At 33.7% G+C, this 20,564-nt stretch overlaps 2 protein-coding genes across 3 annotated transcripts in view; one reads left to right on the forward strand and one right to left on the reverse strand.

Annotated features, from left to right (window-relative positions):
• Nucleotides 1-20,564, forward strand: part of LOC105832380 (gamma-secretase subunit Aph-1) — a 79,589-nt gene that overhangs the window by 39,416 nt on the left and 19,609 nt on the right. The window lies entirely within an intron of this gene.
• LOC105833033 (mediator of RNA polymerase II transcription subunit 17) overlaps nucleotides 1-20,564 on the reverse strand; it is a 77,092-nt gene that overhangs the window by 15,882 nt on the left and 40,646 nt on the right. For both annotated transcript variants that reach the window (XM_036291439.1, XM_036291438.1), the window contains 3 exons: nucleotides 7,041-7,246; nucleotides 5,561-6,133; nucleotides 5,294-5,442 (listed from right to left, as the gene is read on the reverse strand). In XM_036291439.1, coding sequence (XP_036147332.1) covers nucleotides 5,294-5,442; nucleotides 5,561-6,133; nucleotides 7,041-7,246 — 928 coding nt within the window. The remainder of the gene's footprint in view (nucleotides 1-5,293; nucleotides 5,443-5,560; nucleotides 6,134-7,040; nucleotides 7,247-20,564) is intronic.

A 20,564-nucleotide genomic window follows, 5' to 3' on the forward strand; every position in this document is an offset into this window, starting at 1 on the left:
TCTAACCTTGGATTCGGATTCAGCGGGTCAAAATACATAAGGATTGACTAGTCTGGCCCACCGAACCAATATTTAAAAAAAAATTTTTTTTGAGGTTAGAGAATGCGAGCTAACTTTGCAATTCTGACCTTAGATTTGAATTCAGCGGGTCAAAATACATAAGGGGTGCGTTCGGGGAGCTCACTATTAGCGCTACGTAGCACTACCGCTGTTCGCGGAGACGCTGGATAGCGCTATCAAAATTATGATGACGTCACTGTCCGTAGCGTTTAACGTCATAAACGCGCGCTATCCATGCTACTGCTTCCGAGGTAGTGCATGGATAGCGTTTGGCTCAATCCCCATCATTGTCTGTTTAAACATCACGTGCTATCTCTCTTTTAAGGTTAGAGAAAATTTATGCGTGATCTTGAAAGTAGAAAATAAGAAATTGTTTATATGTCCTAATGAAAATATTTAATTAACATAAAAATCTCTCTTCATTGAGAGAGAGAGAGAGAGAGAGAGAGAGAGAGAGAGAGAGAGAGAGAGAGAGAGAGAGAGAGAGATCTGTTTCATTGAAATTTATTAAATTTATTAAAATATATTAAAATTCCTTAATATATACTCATTTAAATTTGTTAAAATTTCTTAAAATTCATAAAATTTATTTCATTGTTATTTATTATATAAATAAATTTTTTAAATTTTAATAAATGTTAAATATTAATTTTTAATAAATTTTAATGCATTTTAATAAATCTTAATAAATAATAAAAAGGGATCAAATAAAAAAGTTTCTGTGAAATATTTCATTAATATATTTCTATCAAGGTGATCAAGACTGGATCTTTGAGTTTAATATTATTTTTCATCAAAATATGTATATAATAATATATACTATTTTGATTCATTAGACTGCATGTACTGTTTGTCTTAAAATGCAATCCTTTTCTGTACCAATTGCAAATATGTAAACGACTTAAGTATCATTATTATCAATTAAATTGATAACGTAATCATATATTATTTTAAAATTTTAGTTTAAATAATTAATGCAATTCAAGAGCGACAGTATACGACATAGTGCAAAAGAACATAAATTTACATAAAAAAATTATATTATGCATAAGCTTCAAACATATAATATTATGTAAAATAAATATAAATTAATAATTAATTAATTTGATTTTAAATTGAGATAGAAAAATGGAACAAAATAAAAATTTATAGGAAATTGTTTAAATTATTTTATTTTATTACATATAAAATAATTTTAATTAAAGAGTAATATATAGAACTTATTAATTATTATTTAATTTATTTAAAAATTAAAAAATTTATTTAATAAGATCGTAAATAACTTTAATAATTTTTATTTTGTGAACTTCAAGAATTTCAATTTCCATTGAAAAATTTAATTGTTTAATAATCATTTTATAATTATTAAAATATTGAATATAAAATAAATGTAAACAAATAAGTATCATATATATATATATAAAGAAAAATAATAATAAATATACTAAGTAACATTGTTAACATAAATAATTATTAATATATATATAAACATTTTGTTAATATTGCTGGCAGTGGCTAATCAACTGCCCAACAGTGTTTGCTACGCTATAGCTGTTCACGGAACTCGCTATCACTACCGCGCTATTGGCTCCACGAACAGTTCAGATAGCGTTAGCGTTTGTAGCGTTAATAGTGTCTCCCCGAACGCACCCAAGGATTGACTAGTCTAGTCCGCCGGACCAACCACTTTTTTTATGTGTGTGCCTGTGTAATTATCGCGTTTATGGCTCGCGAGATTCGGTAGGGCGCGGGAGAACACGAGTCCGTCGCGTGCTCGGAGCTACGGTTCGTCCCGTTCGTCCTTGACAAAGTCGTCATCCTATCGAGAGTTTGGGGTCCTCCAACGACGCCGGGTCAAGCGTACGCAAGCCGGAGAACTCCTGCGTACGCACAATAACCCGTTCGTCAAGCATCCCGTTTCCGCGAGATACGATACCCAGCGGTCGTCAGCTGGTAACGCGCGCGAACCATCGCCGCTCTATAGAGCCGTCTAACCTTATAAAATATCCGATCAAATACAATTGTTAATTTTCTTTGTTACATTAATGTTGTGTCACTGATTCTTTCGCCTTCCCGATTTCATCCGCCCGCGCCGAACCCCCCCCCCCCCCGCTCTGCCATTTGAGGGCTGAGCAGCTGGATATCAGAGCCGCTAACGCCCCGGTCGCCTAACGTGCGCCCGTCTTTCCCGCGATTCTGTTACCGTAACGTTCGTTAGCGATTTGGTGTACATAGAGTGGTACGCTTAACGTACCTGGCGCCCAACTAAGCATTGCAGTGGAAAATTTCGCAGAGGCAGTCGCCTTGACACCCGGGCGGCTCAGGGCCGCGACCAGGGATGGAAGCGAAGTTGGCCGTCGCTCGCGAGCGACGGTTACAAGTGTTATCTTTGTAAGCAATTTTTTTTTCGTACGAATTCGAGAATCGGGCCTCAGATTGTATATTTACGAACCTATTCCCACACGAAAAAAGACAGAATATATCCACCTCTCTGTCGATTCTCCCCGCGCGCGTTGCGATGCACCAAGGCCCCTCCATTAATACAAGCTCTATGGGTCCGCCGGACCAACCACTTTTTTTGTGTGCCTGTGTAATTGTTTTCTCTCTCCCCTCTCTCCCTCCCTCTCCCTCTCCTGTCACGTGAGTATGCACAGACGTGTCAGTCGCTTCGTATTCTTTTGCATTTCTCTGTCGCCTCTTGCCCTTCAAGGCTTTTTGGTTGCAGATTATTAATTAAGTGCGCTTTCATTTGACTCCGCCCGACTGCTGTAAGTACTTCCACTCACTATCTTCGTGATTTTTATTGTTCTTTGGATCTTGTCGCTTGAAAGGTTCTAGGAATTCTGTTTGCCGAGGCTTTCGCTGTAAGTCCAGGACTGGATTCGCATCGTCAATTCTCGTCCTCCTCTCCACTGCTGGCTTCAACTGTCAGGTTTTAAACCCGTCTCATTCACCACTATTTGCGTGCGATATGACTTTCTGCAAGTGATTCATCGTAACCGTCAATGCTTTGCAATACGAACGCAACTCTGAATATGCCTTCTAGGCACAGGAATGTTCACTCCTTTAGCCATCCATCCTCTGAGACCAGCCTTTTGGAGCTACAAGGATGTGGTGCCCCATTTGTAAGTCTTGCCGTCTCATCAGTCTCCTTGCGCCCCTACTTTCGGTTTTACAGCTGTCGGCGCAGAGGCCGGGCACTCCTCTAACGCCGAGTTGGATTCGTTTAAGAGATTAATTTCTACGCTTCTTGAGAAGATAACTAACATCGAGTCAAAACTATGAACTGTCATCTATAAAATCGCAATTCTCTTTTCTCGAAACTAACATCCAACGTTTGTCTCGTCCCTCTCTGATCTCTTTGTTCAAACAGATGCGTTATCAGCTAATGCTCTCGCGGCTTCAACTCAAATTCAATTCAAGAATCAGCAGGCCGACTTCGTTGACTATATTGGGGCTCTGGAGTCCGGATTCGTATCTCGGCCCACGGACAATCCCGCTGTGTCACCTTGCCGCGCACCTGGAGACTCTGAGGTGGAACAAGCTCCTCTCTGAGGTTATTCTTTTCGATGTTAGAGATCTTCCCGAGAATCTGCACACCATCGCAGCTAATATTGTCTCAGCCTTGAACGTCACTGTCTTTCCGGGGGATCTCTTGCTTCCTGATTTCGAGTAAAAGCGATCGCAAAATAATGTTATACACTCATTTTCAAGTTAAACAGATGAAATTTTAGGTGAATTAAAGCAATAAAGTAATGTACATTCCAAATTTTTGTCAGTGTTCAGGCCGCCATATTTAACTTTCCGTTGACAACCAACTTTTTCTAGGCAAAAAGTCAATCGATAGTAAAATGTCCGCTTGAGAAAAAATGGATTAAACTTCTATTCTCAGCAACCTCTTCTCTTCTTCTCCACCCATGATCTCATTGAGGTCATCCTAAACTTACTCGTCCATCGGATCCCTCTCCACTTCGTCACAATCCATGATTATTCTAGTTTCGTTCCCGAGTTTTTTAAACTCCCTATTCTTTCTCAATCAAACTACCTTAAATTATCTATCCTCGATGAGAAGGTAGAGTTCTACACTAAACTTCTCTTCGATGCTCGTGACCTTCACGTCCTTCTTCGTTCATTCAGAACCAAAAGACCTCCTTCTTGGATTGACCCGTTGATCTGTTCTTTTATGTGCAGCGGAGACGCTGCTAAAAAAAACATTACTCTTCGGCCCCTCTTCCTTGAGACTTTTATTGCTCTTTGCAATGTCAGTCACCTTATCACCTGAACTAAAAACAGATATTTAACGTGGCGCATTGTATTATCGTCTGACTCCTCTCGTCTCTGGTCTAAGCTTTATTCCTTAGGCATCGTCAAACCTAAATCGTCCTCCCTTTATTGCGACTTCCCGCCTGACAGCCTAAATTTCTTCTTCTCGGCCGCCCATGTTTCCCCTCCCCCTACTTCCCCTTTCCTACCCCCTTGATTCACTCCTTTCTCACTTGAATTTCCCCTTTCCGCCACCATGCCTGATTTCAATACTTTTTACTTCTCCTACATCACGTCCGATATGCTACTTCTTCCCTCATTTCACCTCCCTTTCTCGCTCCCTCTTCTCTCTTCTTCCCCCTCTTTTACACACATCTAATATATAATGTTAATTAAATTAATGTATAATAGATAACAGCTTTAGACTTTTAATTAATATTTTGAGCTCTCATTAAAAAATCTCTAGACTTATTTGTAAAATATTATGAAATATGTAATAAATATATTTTTTACATTAATTTTTTAATATTAACAATAATAAAGATGAAGGAAATGTTATTTAAAGATAATATGTAATACTAAAGAAAAAATACTATATTTATACAATAAAAATTTAAAAATCAAATTCGTTTTCTGGAAAAATTTAACTTTTATGAAATTTTAAATTTTTGCTTTTTATAGAAAACCCTTCAATCATATTTAATTTTATTTTGCTACTGAATTGTTAGAGCCTACTTATAGTTATCATTGTAATTTATAATATCTCATAAATGTTGAAAATTTAACTTTCTAATTTAAAAGATTCTCCAGCTCTTAAAATCGAGGAGGAGAGTCACATGATTTTTTCCTATTAGAAACTAAAAACTATAGTTTTTTCAGTTTTTTTTCTCTACAAAATTATTAAATTATGTTCGCTCAAAACCCAAAACCTTTAGCAAAAATACCCGAGGTTCTTCAAACTACAAAATACCTATCACCAATTGGCGAAGCTAGAATACAGCTACAGGCGTTTCCCAAGGGTTCCACAGAACCTAGACCGAGGTGTGAACTGTTCGCCAAAAACTGCCAGCCCATACACTTTGCTAAAGCCTGCACCGCACTTATTTGATGCTGATAAATCTACGAACAAAGAAATAAATATTGTGATACTATTATAATACCGATAAATGAAAGGTTTCATATCTTACATTTTACATTTTTAAAATAACATTTTATAAATGTTGATGAAACAACTGACCTGACAAAAAATTAAGTCTCTTAGCTCCTGGGGTTCGTAACTCATATGCATAACTCTACCATCGCGACACACGCACTTCAGAGATTTTTCACCGACATGAACAACCATCGACGTTCGACAGACGCTATCGTATCCATGCGTTAAGATATTTATTTTCACACAGGACTGTGTCGGCGAATTCAACGCGTTCCAATGTGAAACGATGAGTGGATCTTTCACTTCTTTTGCTATCGTATCTAGTACGTATTCTGTACGCAAACGCATGAAAAAATGTTGCGCTTGTTGGATAATTTGTTCTAATAGCGTCTGGCTCTTTGTCATTTCTAGAAGTTCGTATCTGTCAGCAGCGGTAGGGCCAGCTATATATCTGCGTTTACTAGGTCCGAGAGGTGCCGAAGCAGGATGGGGAAACGGATGATTACTATTATTGTAATGCACTTCACGCAACAGTTGGTGAAGAGAGTGTTCTAACACGTGATCGTGGTCTGTCTTGTGCGGCGGCGGAACTGTAGGTTTCTTGTCACTGCCTGTGCTGTGACACAGGCCAATTATTAATTGAATTCCTGGGAGTACCTGGTATAAACAACAAAGAAAACAATTTATTAACCATATTTTGTACAATTTATTAACCATTAACAATATGTGTATAATATTCACACACACGCCCACACACATGCACAACCTAAAAATATATAGTAAAATTCATCAAGCTGACAAAAAAATTAAAATAAAGAGTCAAAATAAATATCCAAGCGTTAAACATTTAAATCATACATTGATCGTTTCAGCTCTTTGAGTTATATTTAGCATTTGTTCGCAATAGTTTTGGTACAAAGCTGCTAAGCACAGTAAAATTTATATGCACTATATGCAATTCGCATATTTAAACATTTATTCGTTAAAGGAATTTTCCACTTCGAGATTAACAGTATTGAATCTTTGTATTATGACGATTTTACAGTGAAAAAAATTGTTTACTCGAGATTCTCGCACCTATCAATTCCAATGTGACTTCTCCCTTCTCTAGAACTCTACTTCTTATGAGAAGTAGATATAGACAGGAGAACGAGATAAACATGCGGAAAAGAATCTGGGAATGTATTTTTGTGCCATTTATTAGTGATTTATATACAATTTTATATATGATTTTTTTTCACCTACTCAATTTTTTATAAGATACGAAAAACTCTTAAGTGTGTTGAAACTTTTCAGCGTTAATGTATACAGAATGTTTATAAAGTCTGTCTCTATTATCTATTCTATATTTCAGATATGTTACAAAATCATGAAAAATACACAAGATGTTTTCAATTATTTCAAAGGGCTTTTTAAAGAGATTAAAGATGAAACAATTATTTTGAAACCGTTTCTAAAATATAGGAGATGAATACAGATTTTATAGATATCTTGTATATCATTCGGCTAAAATTAAAAAATATATAAGAAAAAAACTCATGATTTCTATTTGCAGAATACATACCGTGGCCATAATCTGATTTCCGACAACCATGTGAGGTATAGGCGCTCGTAAATGTACAGCTTCTCGCGCTAATTGACTAAACAGTTCCTTACAAAATAAAACGTTTTGCGCAGCCTCTAACTTCTGCTGCCAATGCATGTCAGTATTTGAATTATTTGCACTGCTATTAAGCAAGCTTATATTTGCATTGCACAAATCTTCTTGATCTAAACAAGAATAAATTTAAACATTTGTTTAATGTATACATATTGTGAATATCTTAAAGATGTTCGAATAGAAATAGAATCAAATAGAGTCAGTATAATAAGATAAGAATTTGAATCTCTATGACGCAAATTATTCGAAAATTTTGAATCTACAGATTCGAATATAAATCATAGAATAATTCAATTTTAAAATTATATTTAAAATAATTTTATACACTACATGTAGTAATTGATATCATTTTTCTTACATTAAAAAAATTTTGTTATCTGTATTAAAATTCAACCTAACAATGATTATACTGTTGCAGACTTTCGATTTGAATGGCATAAATGACGCGTTGATGGTTAATTCTTTGATGGGCTTTTTATTAAAATTAGGTTTTTATCAGTTGATTTTTTGAAACTTTGCATACCTACGTTCTTTTAGGGGTGCGTTTGGGGAGACGCTATTAGCACTACCAGCATCAGTCCATCTTCATTACTCATTAAAAGTAGAACCAGGATAAACTGATGCTGATAGCGCTAATAGCGTCTCCCCGAACGCACCCGAGATCGCTGATTCCAAATCTGAATTCAGATTTTGCAAATTCAATATGACGGATCTAATATGGCTGCTATCAGCTAGTAAATTAGTAAAAATCTGAATATTTTTGTAGTAAATCCATTTTTTAGGATGTTACAGATCTGAGAATGAATGATAAATACATAAATATTCATAATGACAGATACAATATGGCTGCCTACATGTGATAAATACATAGGCCTAGTTTACACCGCGTGACCTGACCTATGCCCCAACCTTTACCCCGACCTAAAGTAGGCTACTAATAAACTGTTTACACGTGTTATGTTGTGTGGCCTAAGATGGATCGGGGATCGTCAAAAAGTGACCTGACCCAAACAAGTCTGCGAGCGTTTACACTGTTGTGAACTATCGGGTTGAGTCGAATATAGTGTATAGGTCGCGGACTAAACGGTGTAAACGTGCTCATAGACTTACTAGAATAGACTGCTTATGAAGTGAAAAAACGGTAGTGGGGGTACTAACAGTGTCAAAGCGTGAGCGTGTTGTCATAGTATGCGTATCGCGCATACTCTGACACCGTTATTGGTCGCTTTGCTTTCTCACTATTCTGCATTAGAAAGAAATAGCAACCCATCTTAACAATAGTTATCCTTTTCTCAGTGACGGATACCCCCACTACCTTCATGAGCAGTCTATTGTAGTAAGTCTATGGATAAATATTTTTGTCTTAAGCCAACAATACACGATGCTTGTTTTCGTGCTGGTTTGCTGGATGGAAATACTCTGTCTTGATTGGTGCATATACATCTATCTTCAGAAATGCACCAATCAGGACAGAATATATCCATCTAGCAAGTAATCCTGTACGAAAACAAGCATCGTGTATCACAGGCTTTACTCTGTTGCACCAGTGCAATGCAGCGAAAAAGAACAAGCCAATAGTCACTGAAATATAACTGGAACGAGTGCGAGTGCTAGTATCGTGATCCGACAAAAAGGATCCAGAGATATCCTTGCTCCTTTTTAATACAATCTGATAAAAAGTTAAATTCTTACACACACACGCATGCACGTACGCACGCACGCACGCACACACACACACACACACACACACACACACACACACACACACACACACCCTATTTTCGCTGAACTTCTCACAAGTTCTTGCATTTCTTGTTTATCTTTCGTTAAAACAATCGCGTGTAAATGTGTATGTGAATACGTATGCCACTATTACTAAAATATGCTACTACGCGTTCATAAACTTTTTACGGGACTGTACCATTCCCACTAATCTCTACTACACATGCGCATTTCAAGTTGAAAAAGAACAAGAATACAGAGCATGGACGAAAGAATATATGGACACAGCACAACGCAAATTTGTGAAATTTGCGGTAAGGGGAGCGCTATCTCTTTCTACCAGTTGACACCGTCGGGTATTTCCGCCACATACTCGATGGTTCCCGAAACTAGATATACTTCATATCCGCTAAGTCTCAAATAAAAGTATAAAATGCAATCTTCGAAAAATTATTATGCATAACGTAATTCGGATATCTTCGGTTACATTCGTTGATGCCGACGGTGTCAACTTGTAGAAAGACGCTGAACGAATAAAAAAGGAGAGCATTCTCGCTTCCCTTACCGTACGTTCAACAGCCCCCTCACCATTGAAGCACCTTATACTGTGTCCATATATATATTCTTTCGTCCATGATATAGAGACCCTGGGCTGCTATTCCGTAACCACTTACCAACAACTATCAATGTCGTTGAGTGTCTTTGCGCACGTATTTTGATATATGAAAAAATATGCGCAACGACACTTAACGACATCAACAATTGTCGGTAAGTGGTTACGGAATAGCACCCCTGAAAGGGAAGACTGGCATAAGTGGGCCAACTTTTGATTGGCTGGATACAGAATGGTGGAGCCAATCAATGATAAGTGGAAACGCAGAAAGGAGGATATTAAAAAAGGGCCCCTTCAAAGATTTTTGCCCCCGAAGGTATAAGTAAAAGGAGTAGTGTTTTTGATAGATTTTAACCTCCTGAATACGATAAAATTATTGAAAACTTCGTGGGCCTTCGGGAACACCTTGAAAATTGACCAAATACATGATACATTTCATAGTTACTCCATACATCATCCAAATTTCTATAAATAAATCATGTATTTGGTCAATTTTCAAGGTATTCCTAAAGGCCCACAAAGTTTTCAATAATTTCATCGTATTCAGGAGGTTAAAATCTATCAAAAACACTACTCCTTTTACTTACACCTTCGCACAGTAAGCCAAAAAACCAGAAAAAGTGGCCAAAAATCGATTCCAGAAATAAGATCAGACAAATGTCCTGTCTTAATCTTGATAGTCGAAAGTAGTTATTTTGAAAAAATTTTATTCGATTTAATCGGTTGCTTTATATTTGACAACAATATAAACTTTTAAAATCATGGATGCAATCAAAAATTTTACTTTTCAAATATTTTATTAGCATTGCTGTATTTCCGTAAACAAAAAATCTTTTATTACTTCTCATCCAATATTATATATAGACAAATCATTATAATGGAGTTCAAAGTAAATAGTGCAAAAATTAAAAAAAAAATGGTATATCTTTATACTCATTTATTATTGAAATTTGATAGGTTGCGCATATTTTCAAATTATAGCTCCCCTAAACTCCGCCAGTTATTGACATTAATCGAGTAGTATTGAATTCTTTTAAGCATGTATTTTAAAAATATGGCGTCCACTTTTGCCCGTTTTTGCATAATTTGAAAAATTTTCTAATAATTCGAGATTGTACGCGCATGTAAGATGTAAAGAATTGATTTTTGCACATTGTGTACTATATCAATATTAATGTTAAAATTAAGTTTAATTCAGAATTGTTGAATAATATGTAATATATTTTGTAGATTAATGTCAAAATCTAAAAATTCAAAATGGCGGATTCAACATGGCGGATGAGAAATGCAAAAACATAGCAATTTTAATGCAAATTTTTTATCGGAGATTTTCAAGAATACTGATTACAAACATGCTATTCAATTTTTTTAATTTAAAATGGCAAATTTAAAATGGCAGATCAAAAATGCAAAAACTTGTTTTTTGATAAAAATTTTTTCTCAAGTGTTTTTGACGTCTTTAATTACAAATTTGCTACTCAAATTTTAAATTCAAAATGACGAAATCAAAGTGGCAAAAAAAGTCTGTTGTAATACAAATAAATATAAGTGGTCGGATGTCTATGAAAATAGGATATTAAAAATTTAAATCAAATATTTTATCAAGTTTGTCCGCGATTAGCCTACATAACTATAGTTTCTGAGATTTACCGCGGAAAGGTTGTAGGACATTATCGGACTCCATTTGTTTTTTGTTTTTTTTTATTTAAAAAATTAAAAAGCATATTGTAATCAGCGTCCTCGAAAACCTGATAAAAAATTTGCATTAAATTGCCATGTTTTTTCTCCTGGCTCACTGTGCTTTGCGAGCAAAAATTTTTTAACATCCTTCTTTGAACAGAAACTTATGAAATAAGAGCAGATTACAGTTTAACATTACAGTTTTATTTAATTACAATATTCAATAAATATTATAAATATAAATATAATGACCATAAGTAAACATAAAAAAATAATAAAATATAAAAGGATAAACATAGGCAAACAAAACTAGTTATGCACTTATAAATATACGCACTAATGGCGAAGTAAAATATGCATAACAGTATGTAATAGCAAGACTATGGCTAGGCACTTATTAATAAGATAAAATATGATTTTATCATTGAATGCATAGCTATAGTTTTGCTGTTAAAAAACGGGTTTTTTAGTATTTCTAAACAACTCGTTTTAATTTTAAATTTAATAAAGTGGATTTTAATTTTATTAGTCTAATTATGGCAATTTTTTATTAAACTGTATTCAATAGTTTTTAGTTTTTCAATAAAAAATTGTAGAACATCATAATTGTTGTCCTTTATGTAAGACAAATACTTATTAATAATAAAATACGTATCAAGAAAATATTGGAATGTACAAAAATAATGTTTTCTGTCTATAACACTTTAGATTAACTAATCGTGAATATTTTATTTTAGGATTACGTTTTTGATCCAGCAGAATCAAGACAACTGTCGCAAAGCTTTTGATTTTTAGAAATACTGGATTATATAACCACATACATAGTACAATGAATTTAATTGTACATTATCTAATTGTAGTAATTTGGTTTCAGATTCGAAAGGTATTACAAACATTTCATTTCATTTTTTTACTCAGCGTATTCTGACTTGTTCTGATTATTTACACACAACATTTTTACCTTTTGGGTTAGTTACGTTCACCATTTTTTATCCAATTAGAACTTATACCAGTCTCCCCTTTCAGGGTCTCTACAAGGATACCTCTTAGAGCGCTCTCTCTCGAATCACTTTTAACAAAGAGATTCTACTGCCGAACTCGTTCCGGTTATGCTATATTTCAGTGAATATAATACTTAAATTTTGATAACCTTTAATATTCATAAATTTTTAACTAAAAAACGATACATTTAAGCAAAATATCACAAAAGATTATTTCTATAACAAATTTTGTGTAGAATACGGCTATATTCTTCTAAACTTAAAATTTTCAGTTCTCAATATTTCCATCGGGAGCGTCCCAGCGTTACAACAGTGCGCACAATGTAAAATGGACACCACCAATCAGATTGCTGAGTTAGTTAGGGTTAGGATAAATTTATAGAATTTGATTGGTGGTGTCCGTTTTACACTGTGTGCATCTGGGACTCACTCTTTCCATCTATCATGTTGAATCCGCCATTAAAAATTTTTCAGTTTTGATCTGATTAGTAATCAGCGATTCCAAAAACCCTTTATACCCGAAAATAATTAAATTAAATTTAAAATCTTAGAAAAAATAAATTTTTTTTAAAAAAAAAATCGCCTTTTTCATATTTAAATTGTTATAAACAATCACTAAGGAACAATTAGATGTAAAAAACTTTAGAAATATGTAAACTAAGTATTTCTGTACCGGAAATATCAAACATTATCATTAGCATCTCGAAAAAATTTTCATAATATAAAAATAAAAAGAAAACAAGTGAGAAGTATACTTTCCACTGGCAATGAAAGGATAATAGAAGAGAACCCAAGGTGAAAATTTGGAAAGAATAAGGAAATAGAGAAGAAAAAGTATGAACAAAGAAGGTAAGCAGTGAGAAAAAAGGAAGCGAAAAGGAAAGGAAGAAAACAGAAAAGAAAAGAGCAACACAAGTAAATGAGGTTATCAAGTAGGAGAGAAAGCTGAGAGATAGCGCGGGATGACAAGGAGAGAAGCAGTTAGGTGGCAAAGAGATAGGTGGCGGCAATGATAGGTCGAATGAATAAAATAGAGAAAAAATGCAGGTAAGAAGAACGTGGCATAAATAAGTATAGGACAAAAGGAATATATGAAAATTTAAAATAAAATAATAGAGAAAATATATTTAAAGATGTAAAAAAACAGAAGAAAATATAGGAAAAAATTGAGAGTTAAAAAATTAGAAAGAAGATAACAAATGATTCGTAAAAAAGAAACAGAAAATAGAAAGTGAAATGAAGAAAAGAAAATTATAAAACGGAGATTAATAGATTTAGAAAAAATGAACGAAAGGATAGAGAAAAAAGATGGCATAAATAATACAGTCATAAAAGGAGTCAGATGAAGCACAGGAAAAATCGAGCAGGAGATAAGTGAATACATAAAAACTTTGGGAAGTGAAATAAAAGTGAATAAGGCATACGAGATAAAAAATAAGAAAAATAAAATAATGGTAATAGCAAACTTAAATAACTGGTAACAAAAAAGAGAAATAATAAGAAAGAAAAGGGATCTGAAAAAATATGAATAGATAATCTAACAAAACAAGAAAAGGAAAACAGAAGTGATTAAGACATAAGGCAAAAGAAGAAAGAAAGAAAGGTAATGAGGTAAGAGTGAGGGAGGTATGGAAACACAGATTTAAGATAAAAAGGCCGTAGCCGGATAAGATGGGGCAATCTGCCTCCGCACGGATCATGCTCATTTTTTTGCTTTGATTGCTATTAGTGTCACTTACAATTTAGCCAAATATTAACCTTTTTTATAGAACCGTTTTGGTGTAAATAATAAAAATTAAAATTCCGAAAATAATTTATATTTTTTAATCGGTTCAACCAATTTTGATGAAATTTTAATATGTTATAGATATCATTGAAACACATTTATGAAAAATTCGGGAGGGGTTTCTGATGACAGAAACATTGTTTAAAAAATAAATTAATGTTCTTGATTTTTTTTTAGTCCCGATATCCTGGTATAATTACAAAAAATTTTTTTTAGAATCTTGGAACAGTTTTCTACAAGATTTTTTTCAAAACGTATTTTTTTCAAAACAATATAGTGGGTAGCAGGTACCCATAAAAAAATAAAGTATTCTTTTTAATTTTTTAAAAATATGATATGCTTTTGGTACAATCGCAATATTTTTTTTTTTTTTTTGTAGAATGTTGGGACAGTATTCTACAACACCAAATTTTTTCGAATCAATAAAATCAGTGGAAGGTACTTAAAAAAACAAAATACTTTTTTTAATTTTTTAAATATGACGTTTTTTGTACCATTGCTATATTTTTTTGTAGAATTTTTAGACAGTATTCTACAACAAGTAATTTTTACTAAAAAAAATAATAAAATAAAATAATTATAAAAAATAAACTATAATCGTATTAAATGTTTATTAATGATTTTCAAAATAATGAATTACAAATACACATTCGTTTACATGATCATTAGCTCTCATACTATTATTTACAATATTTATATGGACGGACTAATCTTTATCGATAATAAGCGTGATGCCGTCTGTTTTGAATAGTTTACATAAGTGCTGGCCTGGTCTCGGATTTTTTGATAAATATTGTCCGTAGGATAAATAATAGATAATGACAGCAATGTGCAAACAGCAGCCAAATATTTTTCGTTCATTAGTGCAACTCACAAAAATATCTTTTTATCCCTGAATGACCAATACTATTAGGAGTGTATTTAATAAAGCATCGATACACTTTCTTAGATATGTAACGGGACTGTACTTGAAGCTTCAGTATATTGGTTTGATCTTTGAGGAACTGCAAATTCAAACTATTATCTTCATTTAGAATTTCTTTGGCTATTGTGGTTGAAGAGAATAGTTAGTTTCGGAAACGATTGCCTTTCTAAAATATTTCCCCCAATGACTTGCTTAACTTCCCGGAACTAACAAAAAATATAAATGATTTTCGGAATTTTTATTTTTATTATTTACACCAAAACGGTTCGATAAAAAGGGCTAATATTTGGCTAAATTATAACTGGCACTGATAGCAAAGAAATGAGCCTGATCCGTGCGGAGGCAAATTGCCCCCTTCTTATACGGCTGCGGCCTTTTAGATGAAATGAGAAAGACAAGAAACTAGAAAACAAAAGGAGTATATAAGACGAGAATAATAATAATAATGCAAAGGAGAAAGAAGGCCTAAAGATTAATTTCTGGAATGTAGCGAAATTGTCAAACAAATGTGAAGAAACGTATATGAGGATTTCGACATTCTGACGAGCTGACGGAAACAAAAATGGAAGAAAATAAAAGACAAATTACCAAGTAAAACCAGCGGCACACAATGCTTATTTTCACACAGGATTGATTGCTGGATGAAAATACTCTGTTCTAATAGGTGCATCTCTGAAGATAAATGAAAATGTACCAATCAGAACAGAGGATTTCCATCCAGCAAGCAATCCAGCACGAAAACAAGCATATCACAAATGTGCCGTTAGTTTTACTTAGCAACTTGCTTTGGCTGTTTTCCAGCTAGGACACGCTAATGCTACACTGTGTTCCACTGTGTAACGTTCTTGTTGGAACAATTAAAACTCTAAACTTAGTTTCAGAAAACATCACCAGAGTGTGTTTGTATTCCATATTTTTACTGTCAGCCATCTATATTTACATATAATAGCAAAATTAGAAAATCTCTTACCAATTCAATCAAATTAAACTAACCACAATCTTTCTTGTTTTAATTTAATGACATATATATGTTTCAACATTTATAATTTTTTAACGGTACAAGACCTAATTAATATAACAATTAATATTAATGTCTCATTAGATTACACTAAAAAGATTTTTCACCAAACAATTTATTTAAACTACGTACTTTGTCAAATTTAGTAATGAAACATATTTATGATCGGTAAGGATGGCTAAAGCCTCAGCTTCCTAGATCCTATTTATGGATGATCTAAAACTTTGGATTTGTTATTCCTTTTTTTGTATCGGGTTTTTAGTATGCCTTCAGCTTACACCATGTATTTTGGCTATTTGGACACTCGTTCTTATTCCTTTCTTTAATTTTAAGTTATTAGAATTGATATTAACCCGTTGACCGTATATGATGGCTATAGCCGCAAACACAAAAGTGGCCAAGAGTATGTACGACGGCTATAGCCGCAACGTAGAAAAAACAAAGTAAAACTTTCGGAATTTGCTTGAAACTTGTTACTCGGGGGTTTCTGGGGTCGCTGATTACAAATCCGAAGTCAGATGTACAAAATTCAAAATGGCGGATCAAAATTATAAAAAATAATCTGATTTTCATGAAATTTGATACTCTTATGTTTTTTGGGTCTCTGAATCAAAATTATAAAAAATGTATTGATATCCATTAACCGAAGTCTTACCATCTTAGACTGACGAAAACAATTATGAGAGATCTAGTGTCAGGATGTACTTATTGATTTATTTTGACAGTATTATCACATTACATTCAAATGAGGAATCGGCGGATCCAAAATGGTAAAATTTCTTTTTTATTAACCATTTTGAATATATTAATTCTAATGTTAAATTTAGATTCAGAGATCTAAATAACTTTAAAATAATAATAATAAAATTCCGTCTATTTTTTGTAATTTTGATCCGCCATATTGGACCCGCCATTTTGAATTTTGTAAATCTAACATCATATTCGGATTCAGAGACCCAAAAAACATAAGGGTACCAAGTTTCATAATAATCCGATGAAATTTTTTTTCAACACACTTTTGGCCCAAATAGTAAAATTTTCTTACACAGCCAATGGGTTAAAAATTATCATTGTTACCACATGTTAAATATAAAACTTCTTGAAAAGTTGGTAACACTGACATATTTTACACGCTCGTACTCAGCTTTTTACCGTGTCGAGCAGTGTAACACTGTGTCATAGTTGGAACACTTTATGTTGGACACAGTGTTACACTGTGTCGTCTGTGTACCTAGCTGGAAAACAGCCTTTTTGTTTTCTTCCATCCTTTTTCTTCTATCAATGTTTCCGTCAGCCCTAAAATGTTGAAATCCTTTATGTACTTATATACTTAAGTTCAGGAAAAGTTACTTTTTAAAAGTAACTCGTTACCGTTACCGTTACTTAAGAAGTAACGATTCGTTACTTTTTCCGTTACTTTTTTAATGCTAAAACGAGATTAAATAAAAAATTTGTAAAATATTTTTTATTTAAAATATTAACGTAAGCAACATATTTTTTAATTTGCAAAATAAAAAAATTTTCTAAACAAAATTTTAAAATGCATAAAGGAGTTTCTCTGCTCAGGCCTGGCACAAGTGGCACAGGGGTTCAAGTAAAGAAAAAAAAATATTCAAATGACTATTCTGTCTTCTTTTTTAACTGTATATGGTCTAAAGTTAATAATAGTGAATATAAGAAAAAAATCGGCTATAAAGTACTACCTTCATTACTGAAATAATTTTTTTTTTTTAATTGAGAATACACTTTTTTCACTATTATACCACCCTTAGATAACTAAATACAACAATTTGAAATTCATGTTATATCACTAGCACACATTTAACACACTTACTGCTGTATTATTTCGATTATTGTAAACTTTTTTTATCTTATCAATTATTTCACTCAAATGAGCAAGTGCATCGTTTCAAAAATTTAACAGTACTTTTCTAGACAGCTAAAATGTATTATTGTAAAGTTTCACTAACATCTGTTCATTACTTCTATGTTTGTTCAGAATTGTTAAAGCCTTAGCTTTTCCCAAGTTTTGTGCGGCATAAGCATAGTAAAATTCGAAGGATTATTATCGATCTTCCTTCTTTGTTTATCGTGACGGATAAGCCTGTGCCGTACACGCTTGACAACGGATGACAGACACGTCGCTCCGCGTGCTCGGCCGGCGCGCGCACCAAGGATTCCATCGCGCCACCAGCCCGGGAGCCAATGACGTGCCTCGAACCGCGATCGCGCAGAGCAGAAGCGATTGATCTCGATTACCGCCGCGATAACGTTTTTCTGGTCGGAGCCGATCACTGTCTTCGTTTTTTTTCTTCTTTTCGTCTAGCCTGACAAGAAACTCTGAGCGCCGTTGCGTTAGTGATAGCAATTGTTGTAATAATTTGACTGATTTGTGTGACAAAAAAATAAACGTGATTATGAGGATTAAGTGCATCATTTAACTCAATTTATGTCTGCCTCTCTCCATCGCCGATCCACGCTCCTACCAGCACGTTTCAGCGCTCTCGTACAATGTTTAATACAATAAAAACTAAAAAATCCTGAAAATTCATTGATTCCCATAAGAGCCCATGTTAATAAAATATTTAATATCTAAATAACTAGCTAGTTCAGTTTTCTGAAATTTTGACAGTCAATTTATATCACTAATTTAAACTTGTCTACAAAGTTTCATAAAAATCTGTTCATTTTAATTTGGCAGCGGAACTCCCTTAAAGTGTAAAAAAATTTTAGTTAATTAAATTTATAAATATAGCCAAATTTAGATTTTTATTCTTGATATGATTTTATTAAGCTTACAATTGTTTTCTTAAAATGTATAAAATTACTGGAGGTCTATGCGTTCCGATCCGCAGCCGAGTCACCTGTATTTTCGTGGCGTGATTGTATCGTGAGTTACTGTCGTTAATTCTAGTGTAGACCGTCGCGCATTTATAATTTCGTAAAGTCTAATTCACTTTGTCGCATTTGTATCGCGAACCTCTTTGTAATTGCGCTTTTGTCAGATTTCATGTAATTGTCCTGTACCGTCTCGTTAACGAACTGGTAATAATTATCGCGTATATTGTTTGCGGAATAAAATAACGCGTGGAAGAGCACGAGTCCGTCGCGTGCCGCACGGGCTCGGAGTCACTGTTCGTTCCGATCGCCCTTGACGAAACCGTTATCCTATCGAGAGTTTGGCGTCCACCAACGACGCAGGATAAAGCGTAGACAAGTCGGAGAATTCCCGCGTACGTAAAATACTCGTTCGTTGATTATCCCGTATTCGCGAAATCTAATTTCAAGTGGTCGTCAGCTTGTAACGCGCGCGAGCCACCATTGCTGCTCAACAGAGCCGTACACTTCTGTATCGTTCCTAGTTAAATATATTTTTTTTATAGTACAAGGATTATTCGGATTAGGGCATAGGATTATCAATTATTCTACAAAATATAAATTCGTTAAATTTTAATGATAATTTTTATTAATTTTTAATAAAAATTGATATTCCATTATCTTCAGATTACCTCTAGAAGGTGATACAACAGTATTACCAATACTAAACATTCTCTCAATAGCTGCGCTGCTTAGTAAAGTAGTATTGAATTTAATAAATAGTTTTTTTCAATTTCTTGCAATAAACTTAAAGGGATGCTACCTCTCTAACTTGATCGGGGTCGATAATGTAAAGTCATTCGTGCACGTTATTAATGAGATTTCGTATATATTTCTTTTATAAATTTGGAAATTCTTTTCCAGAGTTAAAATACACATAATAATATCAATCTGTGAATTGGATTTTATATCAAAAATAAAAAAAAATTTCATATTACTCTACTTATTGACTTCTTCCGAATCCCCACTCACACATACATATAATTTTCAGATACATTATTCTCTTATACCAAAGCTTCTAGTTCATTTCTGAAAGCACATTATTATTCTTTCCTGTAATGACAAGTACGGTGCATAACAATATTTTGTACGTATAGAGTTTTTAAAACTTAGTGTTGCAGATGAAAGTCACTAGACGAGTGCACAAAAGTACAATTTTCTAACTTTTTTTGTTTTTTACATGAAATTGTAGTTAGCCATCGTTCGTTATTGTCTGTACTTTAATTCTGGAGAAGGATTTACAATTCTATGTAATCAATTAAAAACCAAGTGTATTCAAAAATAACACAGGCACACAAAAAAAGTGGTTGGTCCGGCGGACTAGACTAGTCAATCCTTATGTATTTTGACCCGCTGAATCCAAATCCAAGGTCAGAATTGCTAAATTGGCTCATTTTTTTCTAACCTCAAAAAAACTTTTTTTTAATGTTAGTCCGGTGAACCAGAATAGTCTATTCTTGTGTATTTTGATCCGCTGAATCTAAATTTAATGTCAGAATTGCTGCATTGGCTCATTTTTTTCTAACCTCAAAAAAACACCTTGTAAAAGCAGTTTGGGTCACAAATGTATAACCCAGAGCGTACGTAACTACATTACCTGAGGAAAATTCAATACATATGACAAGTCTGAGCTTCTGTGAATGAATAGCGTAGAAAATTCACTCCCTTTTTCTATTATATCTAACTCTTTTATTCTCGAAGGTTCTGTGCAATGGCTTTCTCTTACGTTTCTTCTCTTTCACAGAGACATCACGTTTGAGCGTCCAGCAGAAATCAGCCATCATATTCACATCCCACTTGCCTTGA

This window comes from Monomorium pharaonis, chromosome 8 (genome assembly GCF_013373865.1).
Source record: "Monomorium pharaonis isolate MP-MQ-018 chromosome 8, ASM1337386v2, whole genome shotgun sequence".
Lineage (NCBI taxonomy): Eukaryota > Metazoa > Arthropoda > Insecta > Hymenoptera > Formicidae > Monomorium > Monomorium pharaonis.